We start from the raw sequence: 20,362 nt of genomic DNA, 5'->3' as shown, positions 1-20,362 counted from the left end.
TCTATCTCTCTCTCTCTCTCTCCCTGCCCGTCTGCCTCTCCCTGCCTGTCTCTCCCTCTCTCCCTCTCTCGGCCTGTCTGTCTACCTGTCTGTATCTATCTCTCTCTCTCTCTCTCTCCCTGCCCGTCTGCCTCTCCCTGCCTGTCTCTCCCTCTCTCCCTCTCTCGGCCTGTCTGTCTACCTGTCTGTATCTATCTCTCTCTCTCTCTCTCCCTGCCCGTCTGCCTCTCTCGGCCTGTCTGTCTACCTGTCTGTATCTATCTCTCTCTCTCTCTCTCCCTGCCTGTCTCTCCCTGCCCGTCTGCCTCTCTCTGACTGTCTGCCTGCGCGCTGCCTGTCAGTCAGCCTGCTATAATTGAAAGAGAACAGGCAGTTATTATTTGCATAGAAATAGCTCGGGGCCGTGGCGCAGCCTCCTGCACCCATATCATTTGTTCCTAATCAAAATGAAAGTTTTGCTGAGACAGATTGTTTTTGTCTGTGTGTGTGTGTGTGTGTGTGTGTGTGTGTGTGTGTGTGTGTGTGTGTGTGTGTGTGTGTGTGTGTGTGTTTAGCTACATATGTTTGAATGTGTCTGTGTGTGCATGCGTGTGTTTACTTTGCGTGCATGAGTGTGCGTGTGCATGTGTGTGTGTGTTTAGCTGCATATGTTTGAATGTGTCTGTGTGTGCATGTGTGTGCGTGTGTGTGTGTGTGTGTGTCTGCGTGCGTGCGTGCGTGCTCCGCGTGCGTGCGTGCTCCTCGTGCGTGCTCCTCGTGCGTGCTCCTCGTGCGTGCTCCTCGTGCGTGCTCTTCGTGCGTGCTCCTCGTGCGTGCTCCTCGTGCATGCTCCTCGTGCGTGCTCCTCGTGCATGTCTCTCCTCCATTTACTCATCAGTCCATTAACGCGAGTCCTCTCCGTGACAAATTTGCGACATGACAAAACATGCAAATAGATCAATGATGACATATCCATTTGCAGCTCTCCTCTTCCTCCTCCTCGTCCTCCTCTCCTTTGTAACAAGCTGCGGTGGTTTTTAAATCAACTCTCCCATTAGACGTCCATGATGAGAACAGAGCCCCGGTGATAGCCAATCACAGTGAGACGCTGGGGGCTGGGGGGGGGGGTGCTTCCTGTGGGCTGTAAATGAGTTTTTAAAGTGGTGTTTGGTGGAGGGAGTCACTCAGGGTTAAAATACGCATACATGACGGCGAACAGACCTTATTCGGGAAAAAGTTGTTACTTGGAACTGAAGGTTCGGGAATGTTTCAACCCAAACTACAGTCCGGGATCGGGGAGACATTTGTTTGTTAGCCCCTTTCCTGTATTTGCGGTCGGAGACTAACTGCACATAGCCCAGTGATCTGTGATATACTCATACACAGTATAGACAGAGCTGTACAGCTACTACACACACATACACACACGCATACACATACACACACACGCATACACATACCTACCACGCACCTAGCGGAGGTGGGGGAGGTGGAGGTCTCGTGGGTGGGGTAGAGGAGGTGGGGGGGGTGGAGGTCCCAGTGGTTGGAGGTCCCAGTGGTTGGAGGTCCCAGTGGTTGGAGGTCCCAGTGGTTGGAGGTCTCAGTGGTTGGAGGTCTCGGTGGGTGGGGGTAGAGGAGATGGTGGAGGTCTCGGTGGGTGGAGGTCTCTTGGGTGGGGGTAGGAGGGAATGGGGAGGTGGGGTAGGAGGGCATGGGGAGGTGGAGCAGGGTGGGGTAGAGGGAATGGGGAGGTGGAGCAGGGTGGGGTAGAGCGAATGGGGAGGTGGAGCAGGGTGTGCGTGTCAAGGTGAGCACGGGGCTCCGGCCCAGCGGCTGACAGCTTTAGCGGCGCGCTGCAGATTTGTGGCGGAGCGTCCGACGTTAGCGGTGATAAAGAAAGTAAATGATGACCGAGAGGAGGGAGGAAGGAGAGAACACTGATCCTCCCCCGTGACCTCTCGCTCGCTCGCCCTCACTCTCCCTCACTCTCTCTCTCGGTCTCGCTCTCCCTCCGTCTCACTGTCTCACCGCCTCTTTCTCGCTCTCACTCTCTCGGTCTCACTCTCTCTTGGTCTCAATCTCTCGGTCTCAATCTCTTACGGTCTTGCTCTATCTCACTCTCTTGGTCTCACTCTTAGGTCTCGCTCTATCTCGCTCTCTCAGTCTCACTCTCTCTTGGTCTCACTCTCTTTCAGTCTCACTCTCTCTTGGTCTCACTCTCTTTCAGTCTCACTCTCTCGCTCTCACTCTCTCTTGGTCGCTCTCTCTCTGTCCTGCTCTGTATCTCTCTCTGTCTCTCTGTCTTTGTCTCACTCTCTCTCGGCCTCTCTCTCTCTCTGTCTCTCTGTCTCTTTGTCTCACTCTCTCTCGGCCTCTCTCTCTGTCTCTCTGTCTCTCTGTCTCTCTGTCTCTCTTTCTCTCTGTTTCTCTGTCTCACTCTATCTCTTGGTCTCTCTGTCTCTCTCGCTGTCTCTCTCTCTGTCTCCCTCTGTCTCTCAGTCTTTATGGTTGTAACCTGCCGCCAGTTCATGTGCGTTTTGAGACGGAGTTGGTTTATAGCTAGCTGGTTGGTTTATAACTAGCTAGCTCACAGAGGCAGTTCTTCACACAGCAGGAGTTGTGTAGTTCTCTCGTTGTCGTGCGTTATTCAACCTGTCACACACACACACACACACACACACACACACACACACACACACACCACACACCACACACACTGTGTGTGTGTGTCTGTCACAGACAGCTCAAGCAAAACTAAAATGTAATGTGTTGTTGTAAAATATCTACCTTGACGCATTGTTTGGTCTATTTGAATGCATTTTATATGCAGCGTTTGAATTGTATTATTTGAAATCTACATTTGGAGGTTTTGTTTGTGTTTTAGTTGCTCTGAGTCAGGGAGTTCTGCATTATATTACATCATAATATCTGATTTGTTTTTGACACCCTGTGCTGGGAAACGAGGTGTTAATTATGTTATATTGTATGATATCATAATGTGTCATATTTGTGTTTGACCAGATACTTGGAAGATAGTTTTACAAATATGTACTGTGCAGGGAGGTGTGTGTTATGTTATGTTATGTTATGTTATGTTATGTTATGTTATGTCGTGGTATATGATATCATATGTATTATAGGTTCTTGGCAGGGAGGTGTGTGAGTTCTGTTATGTTGTGGTATATGATATTTAATGTATTTATTTATATTTCTCCAGGTTCTGGGCAGCGAGGTTTACACGTCTAACAACCAGCTGGGGGGGATCCAGATCATGCACAACAACGGGGTGACCCACTCCACCGTCTGTGATGACTTCGAGGGCGTCTTCACCCTCCTGCAGTGGCTGTCCTACATGCCCAAGGTGGGGACCGGGACCAGGGGGTCACAGTTTGAAGACGTTAGAACCACAGAATCCAGCTCAAACTAGACATTCGTAGACTAAACATACAATTGTGATAAAAATTTCGGAATTTTGAATTTTTTATTACAAATTAGTGACGCAAGGTAATGCAGAAATGTAAGTTATGAGTCCTACTACTACTATTGGTATATCCGTAGAAATATATATTATTGTTGGATGAAATTACCCATTTAATTGATTTAATATCCAATTATAGTTGCTTTTGTATTTTTACATTTGCTCTATTTTTCATTCAACAAATCACAAATACAATCCAGATGGTGATTTCTGTGTGATTTCTGTGTGATTTCTGTATGATTTCTGTGTGATTTCTCTGCGTGATTTCTGTGTGATTCTGACTCCTGCGTCTCCAGACTAACGCCAGCCCGGGGCCCATTCTCAGCGCCAAGGACCCCATCGACCGGCTGATCGAGTTCATCCCCACCAAGGCCCCCTACGACCCCCGCTGGATGCTGTCCGGACGCCCCAGTCAGTGTAAGACCCCCTTGCACAGGCCTGGGTTGAAGGAGCCTGTTTACCTCCAGGTCTCCTGGTTAAAGGGGCTGTCTAGGGTTTGGGTTTTAAAGAGCCCCTTTTCAGCAAAACGCCGCTTAACCCTGACCTGCTCCTTAATGGTCTGTATCACTCTGGATAAAAGTGTCTGTCCAATGACAACATAGTCAGAAATAGTAACTCTTATTATTTTTCTCCTTCTGCTCCTCCTCCTCCTCTTTCTCTCTCTCCCCTCTCCTCCTCCTCCCTCTTCTCCTCCTCCCCCTCCTCCTGCTCCTCCTCCCTCTTCTCCTCCTCCTCCTCCTCCTCCTCCTTCTTCTCCTCCTCCCCCTCCTCCTGCTCCTCCTCCCTCTCCTCCTCTTCCTCCTCCTCCTCCCTCTCCTCCTCTTCCTCCTCCCCCTCCTCCTCTTCCTCCTCTCCTCCTCCCCCTCCCTCTCCTCCTCCTCTTCCCCTCCTCCTCTTCTCCTCCTCCTCCTCTCCCCTCCTCTTCCTCCTCCTGTCCTCATCCTCCTCCTCCTCCTCTCCCCTTCCTCTACTCCTCCTCCTCCTCTCCCTCTCCTCTTCTCCTCCTCCTCCCCCTCCCCCTCCTCCTCTTCTCCCCCCCCGCTCCTCCTCCTCCTCCCCCCCCCCCCCTGCTCCTCCTCCCCTCCCCCTCCTCCTCCCTCCTCCTCCTCCTCCCCCCCCCCCCCCCTCCTCCTCCTCCTCCTCTCCCCCTCCTCCTCCCCCCTCCTCCTCCTCTTCCCCTCCTCCTCCTCCCCCCCCCCAGCCCCTAAGGGCTCCTGGCAGAGTGGTTTCTTCGACCAGGGCTCCTTCATGGAGATCATGCAGCCGTGGGCCCAGAGCGTGGTGGTGGGCCGCGCCCGGTAGGCTGCACCCCCCCCCCCTGTGTGTGTGTGTGTGTGTGTGTGTGTGTGTGTGTGTGTGTGTGTGTGTGTGTGTGTGTGTGTGTGTGTGTGTGTGTGTGTGTGTGTGTGTGTGTGTGTGTGTGTGTGAACCTGTCTGTGTGTGTGTGTGTGTGTGTGTGTGTGTGAACCTGTCTGTGTGTGTGTGTGTGTGTGTGTGTGAGAATCTGTGTGTGTGTGTGAGAATCTGTCTTTGTGTGTGTGTGTGTGTGTGTGTGTGTGTGTGTGTGTGTGTGTGAGGTGTTGGTGTTTGTCAAGTAGGTTTGTAATGTGTGATGTTTTAAATAAAGGTTGGGAGGAATCCCTACCGGAGTGGTTGCCGTGGAGACCAGGTCTGTAGAGCTGACCATCCCAGCTGATCCGGCCAACCTGGACTCTGAGGCCAAGGTAAGAGCTGGACACACACACACATCTTCTGACTGGCTATTGATCGGGTTGTGTGATTGGGTATGGGCCAGATATTGATGGTTATTGATCTGATGTAGAACAGGGTATTGATTGTTTGATCGGTTATTGATTCTGTATTGATTGTGTGATCGTGCATCAATTACTGTGGGATCGGGGAATTGATTTTGAATGGATTTTGTATTGATTGTCATTGTTATTGATTATGGATCGTGGTATGGCAGTGTATTGACGCCCTATTGATCGGCCCTGCAGGTCATCCAGCAGGCGGGCCAGGTGTGGTTCCCCGACTCGGCCTTCAAGACGGCCCAGGCCATCAAGGACCTGAACCGCGAGGGCCTGCCCCTCATGGTGTTCGCCAACTGGAGGGGCTTCTCCGGCGGCATGAAGGGTACGAGCGGCCACACCTGGTTCAGGGTCTGGGCCACACCTGGCTCAGCTGACCCCCACCCTGACCCCCACCCTGACCTCCACCCTGACCCCAACCCTGACCCCCATCCTGACCTCCTGACCCCCACCCTGACCTCCACCCTGACCTCCTGACCCCCACCCTGACCTTCACCCTGACCTCCACCCTGACCCCCACCCTGACTTCCACCCTGACCCCCACTCTGACCTCCTGACCCCCACCCTGACCTTCACCTTAACCTCTTGACCCCCACCCTGACCCTGACCTCCACCCTGACCCCCACCCTAAACTCCAGACTTCCTGACCTCCACCATGACCTCCTGACCTCCACCTTAACCTCTTGACCCCAACCCTGACCTCCACCTTGACCCCCACCCTGACTTCCACCCTGACCCCCACCCTGACCTCCTGACCCCCACCCTGACCTCCACCGTAACCTCTTGACCCCCATCCTGACCTCCTGACTCTGACCTCCACCCTGACCCCCACCCTAAACTCCAGACTTCCTGACCTCCACCATGACCTCCTGACCTCCACCTTAACCTCTTGACCCCCACCCTGACCTCCTGACCCCCACCCTGACCTCCACCCTCCCTGACCACCCCGACCCCTCCATGACCTCCACCCTGACCTCCTGACCCCCACCCTGACCCCCACCCTGTCTCTCTGCCCCCCCAGACATGTACGACCAGGTGCTGAAGTTCGGGGCGTACATCGTGGACGGGCTGCGGGAGTACCGGCAGCCCGTGCTGGTGTACATCCCCCCCCAGGCGGAGCTCCGCGGGGGGTCCTGGGTGGTCATCGACCCCACCATCAACCCCCGCCACATGGAGATGTACGCCGACAAGGACAGCCGGTGAGCCCCGCCAAGAGACCGCCCACACACCTGCTGAACCAATGGGGTGGTGTTGTGGTGGTGTGATGGTTGTGTTATGGTGTATCTGGTTGTGTTATGGTTGTCATATGGTGTATCAGGTTGTGTTATGGTGTATCTGGTTGTGTTATGGTGTATCTGGTTGTGTTATGGTTGTGTTATGGTGTATCTGGTTGTGTTATGGTTGTGTTATTTGTATCTGGTTGTGTGATGGTTGTGGTGTATCTGGTTGTGTGGTGGTTGTGTTATGGTGCATCTGGTTGTGTTATGGTGCATTTGGTTGTGTTATGGTGTATTTGGTTGTGTTATGGTGCATTTGGTTGTGTTATGGTTGTTGTGCTATGGTTGTTGTGTTATGTTGTTTGATGTTTTGGTGTGTTTGGTTGTGATCTGGTTGTTCTTGTTTTGGTTGTATTCTGGTTGTTGTTTTGGTTGTACTCTGGTTGTTTTGGTGTTTCTGGTTGTGTTTGCTGGTTGTTGTTTTGGTGTTCTTGTTTACCCAACAGACTTGTATTGGTTGTTGTTTGTTGTTTTGGTCGTTTGTTGTTGTTTTGCTGTGTTCTAGTTGTTTTTTAGTGTTTTCTTGTTTACCCAACAGTCTTGTTTCGGGTTGTCGTTTGTTGTTGTCTTGGTTGTCGTCTGTTGTTGTTGTGCTGTGGTCTAGTTGTCTTGTTTCGGGTTGTCGTTTGTTGATGTCTTGGTTGTCGTCTGCTGTTGTTGTGCTGTGGTCTAGTTGTCTTGTTTCGGGTTGTCGTTTGTTGATGTCTTGGTTGTCGTCTGCTGTTGTTGTGCTGTGGTCTAGTTGTCTTGTTTCGGGTTGTCGTTTGTTGATGTCTTGGTTGTCGTCTGCTGTTGTTGTGCGGTGCTCCTGTCTGTCACTGACCTCCACCTTCTCCTCTCCCCAGGGGCGGCGTTCTGGAGGCCGAGGGCACGGTGGAGATCAAGTTCAGGAGGAAGGACCTGGTGAAGACCATGAGGAGGGTGGACCCCGTCTACACCGGCCTGTCCGAGCGACTCGGTCAGTTCACCGTGGGCCTTGCACCGCTCACCGCAGCGTCTCAGAAGGCGTCAGACCCCGGCTAGCGGAGGTCCTGAAGTCCTCCGATGGGTTCAGCAGACCTCCCCAAAACCCCAAACCGGACTGGAAGTGGGGACTTTGGTTAAGATACACAATTAGGATAAAAAATGTATTTGATTTGTATAGCGCCTTTCAGCAAGGCCCAAGTAACAAAAACCCTTTTTATTGAATCTAAAATATGAATAACTATATAAATAAAAAATAATCAACAATGAACACAGGAGTTGCCAGTTTTGGACTCAAATATGTGACATTAAGAACAAATACAATCTCGTTTAAAAATGTCTTGACAACGCCAGCGCCAAAATGAAAAGCCGTCAAAGATTGTCCATCAGGCGTCCCCTCCGCCTCCCCCCTCTCCGCCTCCCCCCTCACCCCCCCCGTCAGGGGGAGGGGGGGTGGGGCACTTGTTTTTATCTCCGTTGGATGGTATGATCTTCACAGCTCTGGAGGTGTCAATCACAGCCTGGGATCAATCCTCAGCCTGCCCTCATCATCTAGCACCACCCCCTCCTCCACCCCCCACCTCCGCCCTCCCCTCCCCACCTATCGATTCCTCCCCTGGGCTCCTGGGAGGTGGGGGTGCTGTGTGGGCTCGTTGGGGGCTGGAGGCGATCTCAGCCAGGGTGGGGGTGGGGGTGGGGGTGGAGGTGGGGGTATGGAGGTCTCACCAATTGGCGAATTGACAGAAATCACTCTCCTTTGCTGACAGCGGGCCGGTGCTTTGGTCAGCAGCACGTTATTTTTAGTGTGTGTGTGTGCGTGTGCGTGTGCGTGTGCATGGCAGTTAGTGAGAGGTGGTTCAGGCGGAACCTGTGGATGGGTGTTGTGAGCGATGGACGGACGGACGGACGGACTGACGGACGGACGGGCAGACTGACGGACGGCTGTGTTTAACTCACACAGCCGTGTGAGAGTCATGTGTTGTTTACGTTTAGACGCTTTGATCCAAGCGACTTCAGAGCGTCCAATCAAAACTGGTGCTGATGAGAGTGCTGCACGATGGCGATGTAGTAAATAGCGGTACATTCACATGACATAAGAATAATAGAGATAATAATATAAGAATAATTGTTTTGTTTTTATTGCACCCTCAAGGTCCCCTTAAAGTGCAGTAAAAAGAAAGAAATAATAAATGACGTTTGTCTGAGTTAAAACTGCATCGAGTGAAACTGAACGGAATACCCGAATGACCGTCGACCACATGTTGTCTCCCGTCTCCCCACTAAAGGAAGTGTCTCGGACTCTCTCCCCGCAGGGACCCCCGAGCTGAACCCCGCCGAGAGGAAGGAGCTGGAGGGTAAGCTGAAGGAGCGCGAGGAGTTCCTGCTGCCCATCTACCACCAGGTGGCGGTGCAGTTCGCCGACCTCCACGACACACCCGGCCGCATGCAGGAGAAGGGCGTCATCACGGTGAGACTAAGATATAGATTACACTATTATTGTATGCATAGTATTACAACGGACGGCGCGGGCTATCAGGGGGAGAGGAGACACGACCTTTGTTGGATGTGACATCACTTCCTGTCTGTCTGGACGTGACATCACTTCCTCTCTGGACGGGACGTCATGGTTCGAGCTGATGTTGTCAGATGGCCGCTGAGGAGCGGTTTTGGTGATGCAGCATTTAAAAACATTTTTCAGAAGCTTAGAATAAGTCGTTTGTTGCCCAGGTTTGATCCAGTGTGTCAATTATTTTCCATATCGTCTGCTAATATTTTCCATATCGTCACTTTGTAAGATTTAACTTCATTAACATACACTTTTATGCGATCAACCCATTCATTTACTTTATGAAATGCTGGTCGTTAAGCAGCTCAATGTTGGACATCTTGACTTTGGGGTTTGAACCCAGAACCTTCCCGCTGGGAGTCGAACACCCGAACAACTCTCCTGCTGACACAAGCTGACCCCCGCTGTTTGGTCGACTGACTTACCTTTATTCCCACACTTATAATCTCTGTTTAACTTCCTGCGTTGTGTCATGAAAACAAGGCGCTACCTTCTGTTATCCACGCCGATCTGTGATTGGCCGAGGGGAAATATTCCTAGCCAATCCCGCATTCCTCTGAGGCTCGGGATGTGTTGTTCTAATTATCAAGCGATGACCCTGGTCCATCGCCCCGGCAACCACAGACCTGCCTCGGGCGGCCATTCTCGCGCTCGCTCTCTTCCTTTCTCCCTCTGTCTCCCTCTCCCTCTCTCTCCTTCTCTCCCTCTCTCTCTCCTTTCTCTTTATTTTATATGTATTCATATAAATGTCTTCCACTTCATTGCCTAATACTCATTGCTCCAGTTGGTATTAGATTCTGCAATAACTGAGGGAGATAAAGACTTTCTTTTGTTTTCTGATCAGTTAAAATTAAGCGCCGATGGGAAATATTTCCGTTCGAACAATAGAATAACTTTCCACAGTTCCAACCATCGCTACTCTATCAGGACATGGGGCATTTGTTCCCAACTATAGAAACGAAATTGTAGCTGATGAAACGGTTATTTGTCAGTTTTATTAGCGTTGATGCAGACGTGTTTGTTCGTATCTACGCTAACAAAAACCAACACAAATGATTTGGTTGTTTCTGTGTACGCCAGTTAAACTGTTTATTAGTTTGTTAGCCCCTAGCTAACAAAAACCACCATTAAGGTTTGTTTTTTTTTGTTAGTTTTTTGTCTACGCTAGTAAAACTGTTTATTAGTTTGTTAGCACCCACGTTAACAAAACTGTTATTTGTTTGTTAGCCTCAATGCGTACAAAACCATTCTCCGTTGGTCAGCCCCCAGCGAACAAACTTTATGTGTTTATCCGCGTCCGAGCCTGCCTAGCGGGCGTTTATCTGTTAGCCTCCATGCTAATAAAGCTATCCTCTCCGACAGGACATCCTGGAGTGGCCGACCTCGCGGCAGTTCTTCTACTGGCGTCTGCGGCGCCTCCTGCTGGAGGACACGGTGAAGGGCAAGATCCACGCGGCCAACAACGAGCTTACCGACGGACAGGTGCAGGCCATGCTACGGCGCTGGTTCGTCGAGGCAGAGGGCACCGTCAAGGTGAGACTGGCCGTCTGTCTGTGTCTGTCTGTCTGTCTGTCTGTCTGTCTGTCTGTCTGTCTGTGTCACCCTAAAGGTTTACAGATGTAAACTCACCCTAAAGGTTTACAGATGTAAACTCACCCTAAAGGTTTACAGATGTAAACTCACCCTAAAGGTTTACAGATGTAAACTCACCCTAAAGGGTTTACTGATGTAAACTCACCCTAAAGGTTTACAGATGTAAACTCACCCTAAAGGTTTACAGATGTAAACTCACCCTAAAGGGTTTACTGATGTAAACTCACCCTAAAGGGTTTACTGATGTAAACTCACCCTAAAGGGTTTACTGATGTAAACTCACCCTAAAGGTTTACTGATGTAAATTTACCTAAAAGGTTTACTGATGTAAACTCACACCTAAAGGGTTTACAGATGTAAACTCACCTAAAGAAATGTCATGATGACTATTTTTGTTTCTTGTTCTTACATATTTAAACAATTTTACATTTGTATATCATATTCTTATTTTATTTCAGCAATAATGACTCATTATTTAATGTAATATCAGCCAAAGGGAAACGGGTTAATTAACTGGGCCAATGTTTGACTTATATAATCATTACAATATAATCATGGCTTCAGGATTAGCATTATGGTAACGATTTCAGAGTTTTTTGTCACATGCTAATTATACACGCATCTCTTGGTTTGGGTTTTTGCAAAACGTCCCAAATCTGCCAAGGCCAATTTGTGAAGAACATGAGTTCCTCTAACTCTAAGCTTGACTGAACCTCATTCTAGGCCTGTTAACAGTTTGAGGGGACTCTGAATAGTGGGGACTCTAGACGTATACAACAAAGATAGCTAGGATAAGATGCTACACAATGCTAAGTACTATTTTTAAGTGCCAAGACCTACAACAAACAATTAGTGGGGACCACATCTCTTGGTCCTCAGTTTTCCAGGAACCCCACGTCTAGTCTACCATCACATGACCACAGGGCGCAACAGAGGGGCAGGAACGTTGGTGGAATTATATCGAGTCCTATTGATCCAAACCGAGATACGAGCGTCAATGAATAGGGACCCTGGAGGTGGAAGGGGTCCATCGGAGACGGTTAGCGCCCCGGGGGCTAGCCGCAGAGCTAGGGCTAGCCGTCCCCAGTCTTTCTGTCTGAGGACTATTAAGAAGCAGGCCTCCCATTGGCTGCCGGGGCTCCAGTGATGTGCCCCGGCGTCATTAATCACCGGGCTGGCTGGGCAGATAGCACGGCAACACGCTGTTTCTTAATTAAAAGCAAACAGATTAGAGATGATTAATACGGGCATTAAGGGTTCTGCCGGACCTCAAGTCCAGGCGCTCATAAAGAGAGACGTTGAATGCCCCCCGAACACACACACACACACACACACACACACACTCACACTCACACTCACACACACCCCTCCCCCTCCCCCCCCCCCTCCTCCCTGTAAAATGGACGCTAATCCTGGCTTTGTTTAATATCGGAGGTTTCAGAAATTGATGAATATTCATTTTTCCTTTCTTTCTTCCCTCCGTTGGGGCCAGGCAACAAAAGCACTCCATTGTTTATTTTAAATAATGGTTTGTTGTGTTGTGTTGTGAAGAGGACAATATTTCCTTCACAATAAAAACGTTTATCAGTTTGAATGCTGTTCTTTCGCAGTAAAGGTATTCTGTAGTCCTGAGGCTTTCTGGACCTGAGAGAGCAGGCGTCCGACACCAGGGCCTAAGCCTGCTGAAGCCCGCTTAGTGAGCTGACAGGACCTCGCCATACTGGTCTCCTCCTCACTAGTGGGTTTAGCTAGTAGGACCTTAGCAGTAGTTAGCAGTGGTAGTAATGGTTGTAGCGGTATCCATTGTATAAATATTTATTTTTAATGGTTTCATGTCATTTATTTCTTTACCAGAACTTTGATTGATTTGAATGAATAATAAATTGATTTGATTGATCGATTGATTGATCTGAACAATTGATTATCTACTGAGGGCCTACCTTAAACAAACGATAACGAGGAGGTGGTTGATTGATTGATGTATTGATTGATTGATGTATTGATTGATGTATTGATTGATTGATGTATTGATTGATTAATTGATTGGCTGCGGGGTGTGTGCAGGCCTACCTGTGGGATGATAACGAGGAGGTGGTTGATTGATTGATTGATTGATGTATTGATTGATTGATTGTTGTATTGATTGATTGATGTATTGATTGATTAATTGATTGGCTGCGGGGTGTGTGCAGGCCTACCTGTGGGATGATAACGAGGAGGTGGTTGATTGATTGATTGATTGATGTATTGATTGATTGATGTATTGATTGATTAATTGATTGGCTGCGGGGTGTGTGCAGGCCTACCTGTGGGATGATAACGAGGAGGTGGTTGATTGGCTGGAGAGGCAGCTGGCGGAGGAGGAGGGGGCGCGGTCTGTCGTCGACGAGAACATCAAGTACATCCGCAGAGACCACATCCTCAAGCAGATACGCAGGTAACGCACGCACAAACGCACACAGACACGCACACACACACGCACGCACACACCCTACCTCACATCAGAGACCTTCCAGATCAACATGGGGTTGATCTTTCTCATCATAATTTATTTAAGTTTATCTCAAACTTTAACATTTAATGGACAGTGTTGCCATGGAAAAGGAACATTTGCCTCACAACAGCACAAAACGTGAAATAATCCTAATCAATTATTGTATTGGTCTATAAGTGTATTAATCTCTCAGCAGAATATGTTCAGAAGACTTTTCATTCGCTTTAAGTTGGAGGATGAATGGATGCGAAGGAAGGGTCATGACCTCATTCCCTCCCTGTGCCCCCCCCCCCCCCCCCCAGCCTGGTCCAAGCCAACCCCGAGGTTGCCATGGATTCCATCGTCCACATGACCCAGCACATCTCCCCCACGCAGCGGGCCGAGGTCGTACGCATCCTGTCCACCATGGAGACCTCGTCCTCCACCTAGAGGGGCCGAGAGACCCCCCCCCCTCTCCCTCCCTCTCCTCTCTCTCTTTCCTCCTCCCTCCCCTCCCCTCCCTCTCCTCTCTCTCTTTCCTCCTCCCTCCCCTCCCTCCTCCCATCTCTGCCTCTTTGCTCCCCTCTCTCTCCTCCCCCTCCCCCTCCCCTCTCTATCCTCTCTCTTCTCCCATCTCTCCTCTCTCCATCTCTGTCTCTCTCTCCCCACTCCTCCCAACTCTCCTCTCTTCATCCTCTCTCCTCTCCCTCTTTCTCCTCCCGTCCCCCAGCCCCCCCCCCCCCCCCCACATCGCCCCAGCCCCTCTCCCAACGACCACGACGCCCCCGCTGGAGTCTGGGGGTAATTGGAGGAGCCAGCGCCACGGCCCCACGGCGCACGCCAGGGGTAGCCATGAAGCCGCCGGCTATGATTCACACTTATCTCCAGGGGGAGGGGGGGAGGGGGGGGAGGGAGGGGGCGGGGGAGGTGAAGGGAGGGAGAGTGTGGTGAAATGACAGATGTCAGTTTTAACACTTTTCTGTGTACATTTCCGTTTGACAATACGTATGTGTGTGCGTTGGACCGTTAAGGTCTAGTTAATATGAGGGACAACAGGAAACCGTAGAGACCTAAACACTAGCGTGTGGCGCGTCACGTTTGGCGTGGTTTGACCCCGTTTACATACGATTTACGACTACGGCTCAGAATTAGAATCATCCCGTTTTGTTCCTTAATGTGGGCTGAGTTGACCACGGTGAGTTAAAGACGGGGGTTCTGGTACGTCGGGGTCGTCCCTAAACAAACCCCCGAACCTTGATACTCTGACGGTACGTTTACTGGGGACGTCGGCTCCGTGATTGGTCGACAACGGACCGACGACTTTACTGCAAAAAATAAAGGATTTGCACACCTTGTTCGGATGCACTTAATGAGGGTGCTCCGACATGGGGTGCACAGTGGGGGGGGGGGGGGCCAATGAAGGTAGGGGGCCGGTGGGGGGAGGGGGTAGGAGGTGGTGGAAAGGAGGTGGTTTGCTTTAAGAAATGGACAGAGGACTCCCAGCAGGGAGTGGGGGACGGAGCAGCCCCCCCCCCTCCCACTAGCAGCATTAGCGAGGTAGCACCCGCTGCACACGGAATGGCAGCTGTCACTTCTGTCTTAGAAACACACACACACTCACACACACACTCTCACACACACAGTAACACACGTGTGACCCACAGCCCGCCACAGGAGCGTGCAGGCTGCTGTTGTTGCACTTTACTGCTCATTGTTCCCTCGTCTGGCCTCCAACGTCAGCGCCACGGCGTGTGCGCACACACACACACACACACACACACACACACACACACACACACACACACACACGCACTCACTAACATGCACTCGCATGCATGCACACTCACGTACACACTCACGTACACACACACACGCACACTAAAAAGCAAACACACACACGTAATCACATGCACACACACTCTCGCATGCAAAAACACACCCTCAAACACACACACACATTAACACGCAAACGTATTCACATTTACACACAGTCGCATGCACACACAATCACACACACTAACATGCACACGCACAAACACTTACAGACACACACAATCACACACATTAACATGCACACACACACACACACTTCCTCAGAGTTGTTAACTAGAAAGGAGTTTTTCATGTGAAACAACTTGCAGAAACATTCAGGCTAAGTTCTCAAATGATTGGGACTTGATTCCAGAAACAGTCTTAAAAAAAGTCTTAAAAAGGTTCACTTTTTTGAGTTTAATTTTCTCAATGTTTTTGTGTCGTTTATTTTTTTACTAAAAGTGACTCAATTATTGGTCCGCTTCGTCAGGTTTGCTGGACCAGTACACCTGGTTTGTACAACTTAACTGGTTCATACTTTCTGAGTAATTCATTTAGTTTACTGATACGTTTGCATGTTTAACTGTAGTTTTTAACTGTCTTTTTTTAAATACTGACTTGCTAGAAACGATATGACATTGAGAGTTGCGAAGAAACGTGGACAAGCAAACTAAAACCTTATTATGATGGAAGAAAATATACTTTTTAACAAACTACTGAAAAATGACGTTGAACTAAATGCTGAACTAAAGCTGCCAAACAGACAAACATGTTCGACAGTGTTTGAGGTTACTGTGTGTGTGGTTCCCTGTTACTTTTTAAAATGTTTATTTTCCGGACTGGGGTTGGAGATTATATTTACAATGTTGTACCCTGATGACCATGTCAATAAAAGCTAATGTAAAAAAGCACCAAGGAGTCCCACGTCTTTCTGACCCCTCCGACAGCGCCTCACCAACGATGGGAAGCGAGGTCACGTTTCCCGGGCTAATTTAATTTCTCCGTCGCGCAAACCCGAATCCCTCCGAAGACGGATAACGACGATGACGTCACCGGCGGCCTCGTTAATTCCTCCCCGGTCGGAACAAAGTCGTAACGCCGGAGACGAGAGGGATGGATCATCCTGAGACAATGGCGTCCCATTAACGGCGTTTTATTTTGTCAGCCCTTTAAACATCAACCGTCTTAGCGTGGATGAAGCACATCAAACAGAAAGTGGGGGGATCCATCTCGCACCCCTTTTGTTTCCCCCCGTCCCTGCCCCCCCTTGGCTCTGTCAACTCTATTACCCAACGACCAACAAATATGTGAGACAAATTGAGTTGCTCCGGCCCAATACCCACCACAATTATAGGACGCCCAATAAGAAAATGATTCATTTGGCGGTATAATTGGAACCGCGTCTTGCCAGGTCTCCCCGGAGAGGTTGGGCTCATTTGTAGCGGGGATCCGGCGCCCGCTAATTCTCCCTTTAATCACGGGCGGGGGGAGGACCGGGGGTCCCTGAGTCGACCAGCCAAAAGGAGGAGTGTTTCCGACCAACTTGGAACAAACTACACGACTTTGGTCCTTTTTTTTTTTTTTTCTCTCTCCATTATTTCAGGACACAATTAAAGACGGAACCGTAAAAAACACATGAAATTCCAATTTGTATTCTTCCTTGTTAATGAACTGCCGTTTTCTGTGCGCCCTAAACCAAGCAGAACTCAGACGTTTGTTTCCTTTTCATAACGGTTTGTTAAAGCTGGTTTAGTGCGTTAGGCCCACAGGCCTCCAGCTTAGTTAAGGGTAGCATTTAGCTATCTTAAGGGTAGACCTACAGTCATGTTAAGGGTAGGACTACAGCTATGTTAAGGGTAGACTGAGAGACATGTCAAGGGAAAACACTGTCCAACAACAGTTAGCCACCGGTAGTATTTAGTAATTTGTTTTGTTCTGCGGTTTATATTCTTATCTGTTTCTTCACACTATCTGCCATCTCCTGCTCCTCTACAAACCTCTTCTGTAGCCACCGTAAGTTAAACGCTGTTTTTGACGTGTTTGTTGTTGCTGAGAACGGAAGGGCGAGGTCATGGAAGTAAAAGTAAAGACAGGTTTCAAGAGGCGAAGGAATCGACTCGGAAGAATAAACAGTTGGATGGGGAGAGAGAGGTGGGGGAGACGGAGGGGGAGGAAGGCTTTAAGACATTGTTCGAGAGGTTCAATCTCTCGTCGGAAGGAAAGCATAATTCCATATCCACGCGTCGCAGAGACTCGACAGCTCTTGAGAGACAAAACCGGTGACCCAGTTGCCAGATTGTAATTAGTGTGTGTGTCTGTGTGTCTCCATCTCTCTGTCTCTCTTTCTCTGTGTGTGTATGGGTGTGTGTGTGTCTCTCTCTGTATGTGTCTTTCTCGCTCTGAGTCTCTGTCTCTGTCTCGCTCTGAGTCTCTCTCTCTCTCTGTCTCTGTCTCGCTCTGAGTCGCTCTCTCGCTCGCTCTCTCTCTCTCTCTCTGTCTCTCGCTCTCTCTGTCTCTCGCTCTCGCTCTCTCTCTCTCTCTCTCTCTCTGGGACACCACCACATGGTCTATGGTCTCGACGTCTCCAGATCTTTTCATCTTCTCATTATCGCTGGTGAGTTTTCATCTTTTATGTATTTTAATACAAAGTCATCAAACCTGGGAATGTACCATTAATGAACCAGTACCATTAATACACCAGTCAATTAACCAGCACCACTAATCAATCATCCCAGTGATCAATCAATCCCCTCTGTTTACTAATGAACCAATCAAGCAGGCATCATTCAACAAGAACCATCAATCAATCAATGAATCGTTAATCAGTCAACCATTCCTCAATGAACCCATCATCAAACAACAGTCAATCAACCGGTACATCAATTAACCATCAATCAGTCAACCACAACCATCAACCAACCATCAATCAATTCACCAATACCAATCCACCAATAGCATCCATCGACCTGAACCATGTGACATGTGGGGGCTGGCCCGCAGTCTCTTCTGTTTCTCCAAGCTTTACTATGCTAGGGCTAAGGCTCATGCTGCTACTACTGCTAATGCTACTGCTAGGGCTCATACTGCTGCTAATGCTAATGCTAGGGCTCATACTGCTACTAATGCTTATGCTACTGCTAGGGCTTATACCTCTACTACTGCTAATGCTAGGGCTCATACTACTGCTAATGCTAATGCTACTGGTAGGTCTCTTAATGCTACTGCTAGGGCTCATACTGCTACTAGTACTGCTACAGTACTACTATTACTGCTCCTGGTAATAGTACTCGTACTGGTACTGCTACAAGTACAGCTACTGGCACTGCTACAGGTACAGCTATTACTACTACTGCTGCTGCTACTGCTACAAGTGCTGCTACAAGTACAGCTAGTACTATACCTTCTAGTACTACTGCTGCTACCACCACTACTGCTACCCCGTACTCGGGTAGGCTACTCTACGCGCCTCATGTGTTGATAAACCCGGACACCGTCGCTATCATCCTTACACAGGAGGTCTTGTGGTTTTGATGTATTGTTCTAATCTCGGGGCTAACCAGCGGGTTGGTATCATCTGCTTTGTGCCTCGCTGGAGATGAGGAGGGGGAGAGCACCTCCTTATCTCCGTCCTCTGACCCGTAGCGTCTCTCCCGGCTGGGATTGGAACCTATGACCTCTCCCTTCACAGACGTCCTTATCTATACGCCTGTAATCTGGAAGAACACACACACGCACGCACTCGCGTGCCGCGCGCACGTGAACCATTCCATACACCCCGTGGTGGGGGGGCTGTTGGATGAAGGACGCCTGGTACTCTGTATTTATTTCGTTTTTATGGGGCGCATCTTTTCTAAGAACTGAATGTATTCACGGAATACATTCAGTTGATGAATACATCCCGGAAGACGCCCATATTAGTACATTTTTGTTTATTGATGCATAATAACTGTATAAAACATGAATACGATGGAAGGGTGGATGGGTGAAGGTGGTTGGACAGATGGTGTGTTAGATGTGAGGATGATGGTGTATGGATGCATTAATGGCTGTCGGATGGGTTAGGGTGAATAGTGGATGATTGGATGACCCGTACTGCACCTCTACTACGACTAACAGCTGCCCTCCACTGGCAGAGAGGGAACAGCCAGGGAGCTTCCGCTCATAGCAGATCAGTCTCCCTGCGTTGGTCCAGCCCGGCTATTGCCAGACCAAGCTCAATCGCAGATCGCACGTTGGTCTGCAACGTGCGATCTACAGTCTACAAATGACTGTGCGCAATTGGAGTGCTTGCCGTCGCTTCCCTGTCGTCAAATTGTTAAACCAGCCAGTAGTGCGCCAGGGGGGAAAGCCAGCGTGGCGATTGGCTCCCGCAAAAAGGTATTGAAACGAGAAAGAAATGTATTGCCCTTCTCCAGACCCTTCTGCAGGGCGACCGCAAATCGCCGGCAGAATGGGCGGGGCGACCCAGTCCAGCTTTGGTCCTCCTGTTAGAGCCTGATTGAGCCGGAGGCAAAGGGCCGTCAATGCCTCGGCGATGACAGACGTTTCAGATCCTTGTGGTCAGACCACTGGAACGGTGAACCATCACACAGAACCTCCTTAAAATCCCTTCAGCACACATACATTACACCTGTGTCAGACTCACTCAGCCGTAGTTTGTTTATGTTTATGCAATGCATCAAGGTACCGTAAACCCTGACAGTAAAACATACGTCCGGTCGAATTAAAAACGTTACCGGAGAGAGAGCAGAACAACCAGATTCAGGATCACCCCAAAAACACCCCATAAACCTAACGTCTCTTTTATAATGCGAGGGGACCAGCGAGCACGGGCCCCCCAAAAATAAAAGCTTTGTGGCCCTCGGGGGACGTGAGGGCCCGCCTGCCTGCCTGCCCGACCAGGGGCTTAATCTCTAATCCCCATTAGAACCGTTCCTCCAGGGGCCCCCAGATTAGCACGCCCTCTGATCACCGCAGCTCCGCGCGTTACCCCCCCCGCCTGCAACAGCTTAGTGCCCCCTGTCTGGGGAATACATAAAACAGGGGCCCGTCCGGGGCCCGGCTGCAGCAGGCGGAGGCGACGGGACAAGCTGCGACCGGCGATATCAAGCCAGGTGTAAATGAGTAAATTCAGGAGAGGGCCCCTCGCATTCTGGAGGAATCATAGACCGGTCTCTGGTATCACGGACCGGTCTCTGGTATCGCAGACCGGTCTCTGGTATCACGGACCGGTCTCTGGTATCACGGACCGGTCTCTGGTATCAAGGACCGGTCTCTGGTATCAAGGACCGGTCTCTGTATCACGGACCGGTCTCTGGTATCACGGACCGGTCTCTGGTATCACGGACCGGTCTCTGGTATCACGGAGAGGTCTGTTAACCGCGGACAGATCTGGGATCAGAAAGGACCGGT

The 20,362-nt window shown here is 49.8% G+C and overlaps 1 protein-coding gene across 1 annotated transcript in view; it reads left to right on the top strand.

Annotated features, from left to right (window-relative positions):
- The window catches only part of LOC132461076 (acetyl-CoA carboxylase-like), a 62,289-nt gene extending 46,788 nt beyond the window's left edge, over nucleotides 1–15,501 (top strand). Inside the window, 11 exon segments of the mRNA XM_060056153.1 lie at nucleotides 3,197–3,340; nucleotides 3,754–3,874; nucleotides 4,659–4,755; nucleotides 5,085–5,181; nucleotides 5,455–5,590; nucleotides 6,287–6,464; nucleotides 7,388–7,500; nucleotides 8,819–8,973; nucleotides 10,435–10,605; nucleotides 12,966–13,102; nucleotides 13,462–15,501. Of these exon segments, the coding sequence (XP_059912136.1) occupies nucleotides 3,197–3,340; nucleotides 3,754–3,874; nucleotides 4,659–4,755; nucleotides 5,085–5,181; nucleotides 5,455–5,590; nucleotides 6,287–6,464; nucleotides 7,388–7,500; nucleotides 8,819–8,973; nucleotides 10,435–10,605; nucleotides 12,966–13,102; nucleotides 13,462–13,588 (1,476 nt within the window). The 3' untranslated portion in view covers nucleotides 13,589–15,501.
- The last annotated feature ends 4,861 nt before the right edge of the window (nucleotides 15,502–20,362 follow it).

Source organism: Gadus macrocephalus, chromosome 7 (genome assembly GCF_031168955.1).
Source record: "Gadus macrocephalus chromosome 7, ASM3116895v1".
NCBI lineage: Eukaryota > Metazoa > Chordata > Actinopteri > Gadiformes > Gadidae > Gadus > Gadus macrocephalus.
Note: the sequence above shows the minus strand (reverse complement) of the source record. Positions and strands in the feature narration are given on the sequence as shown.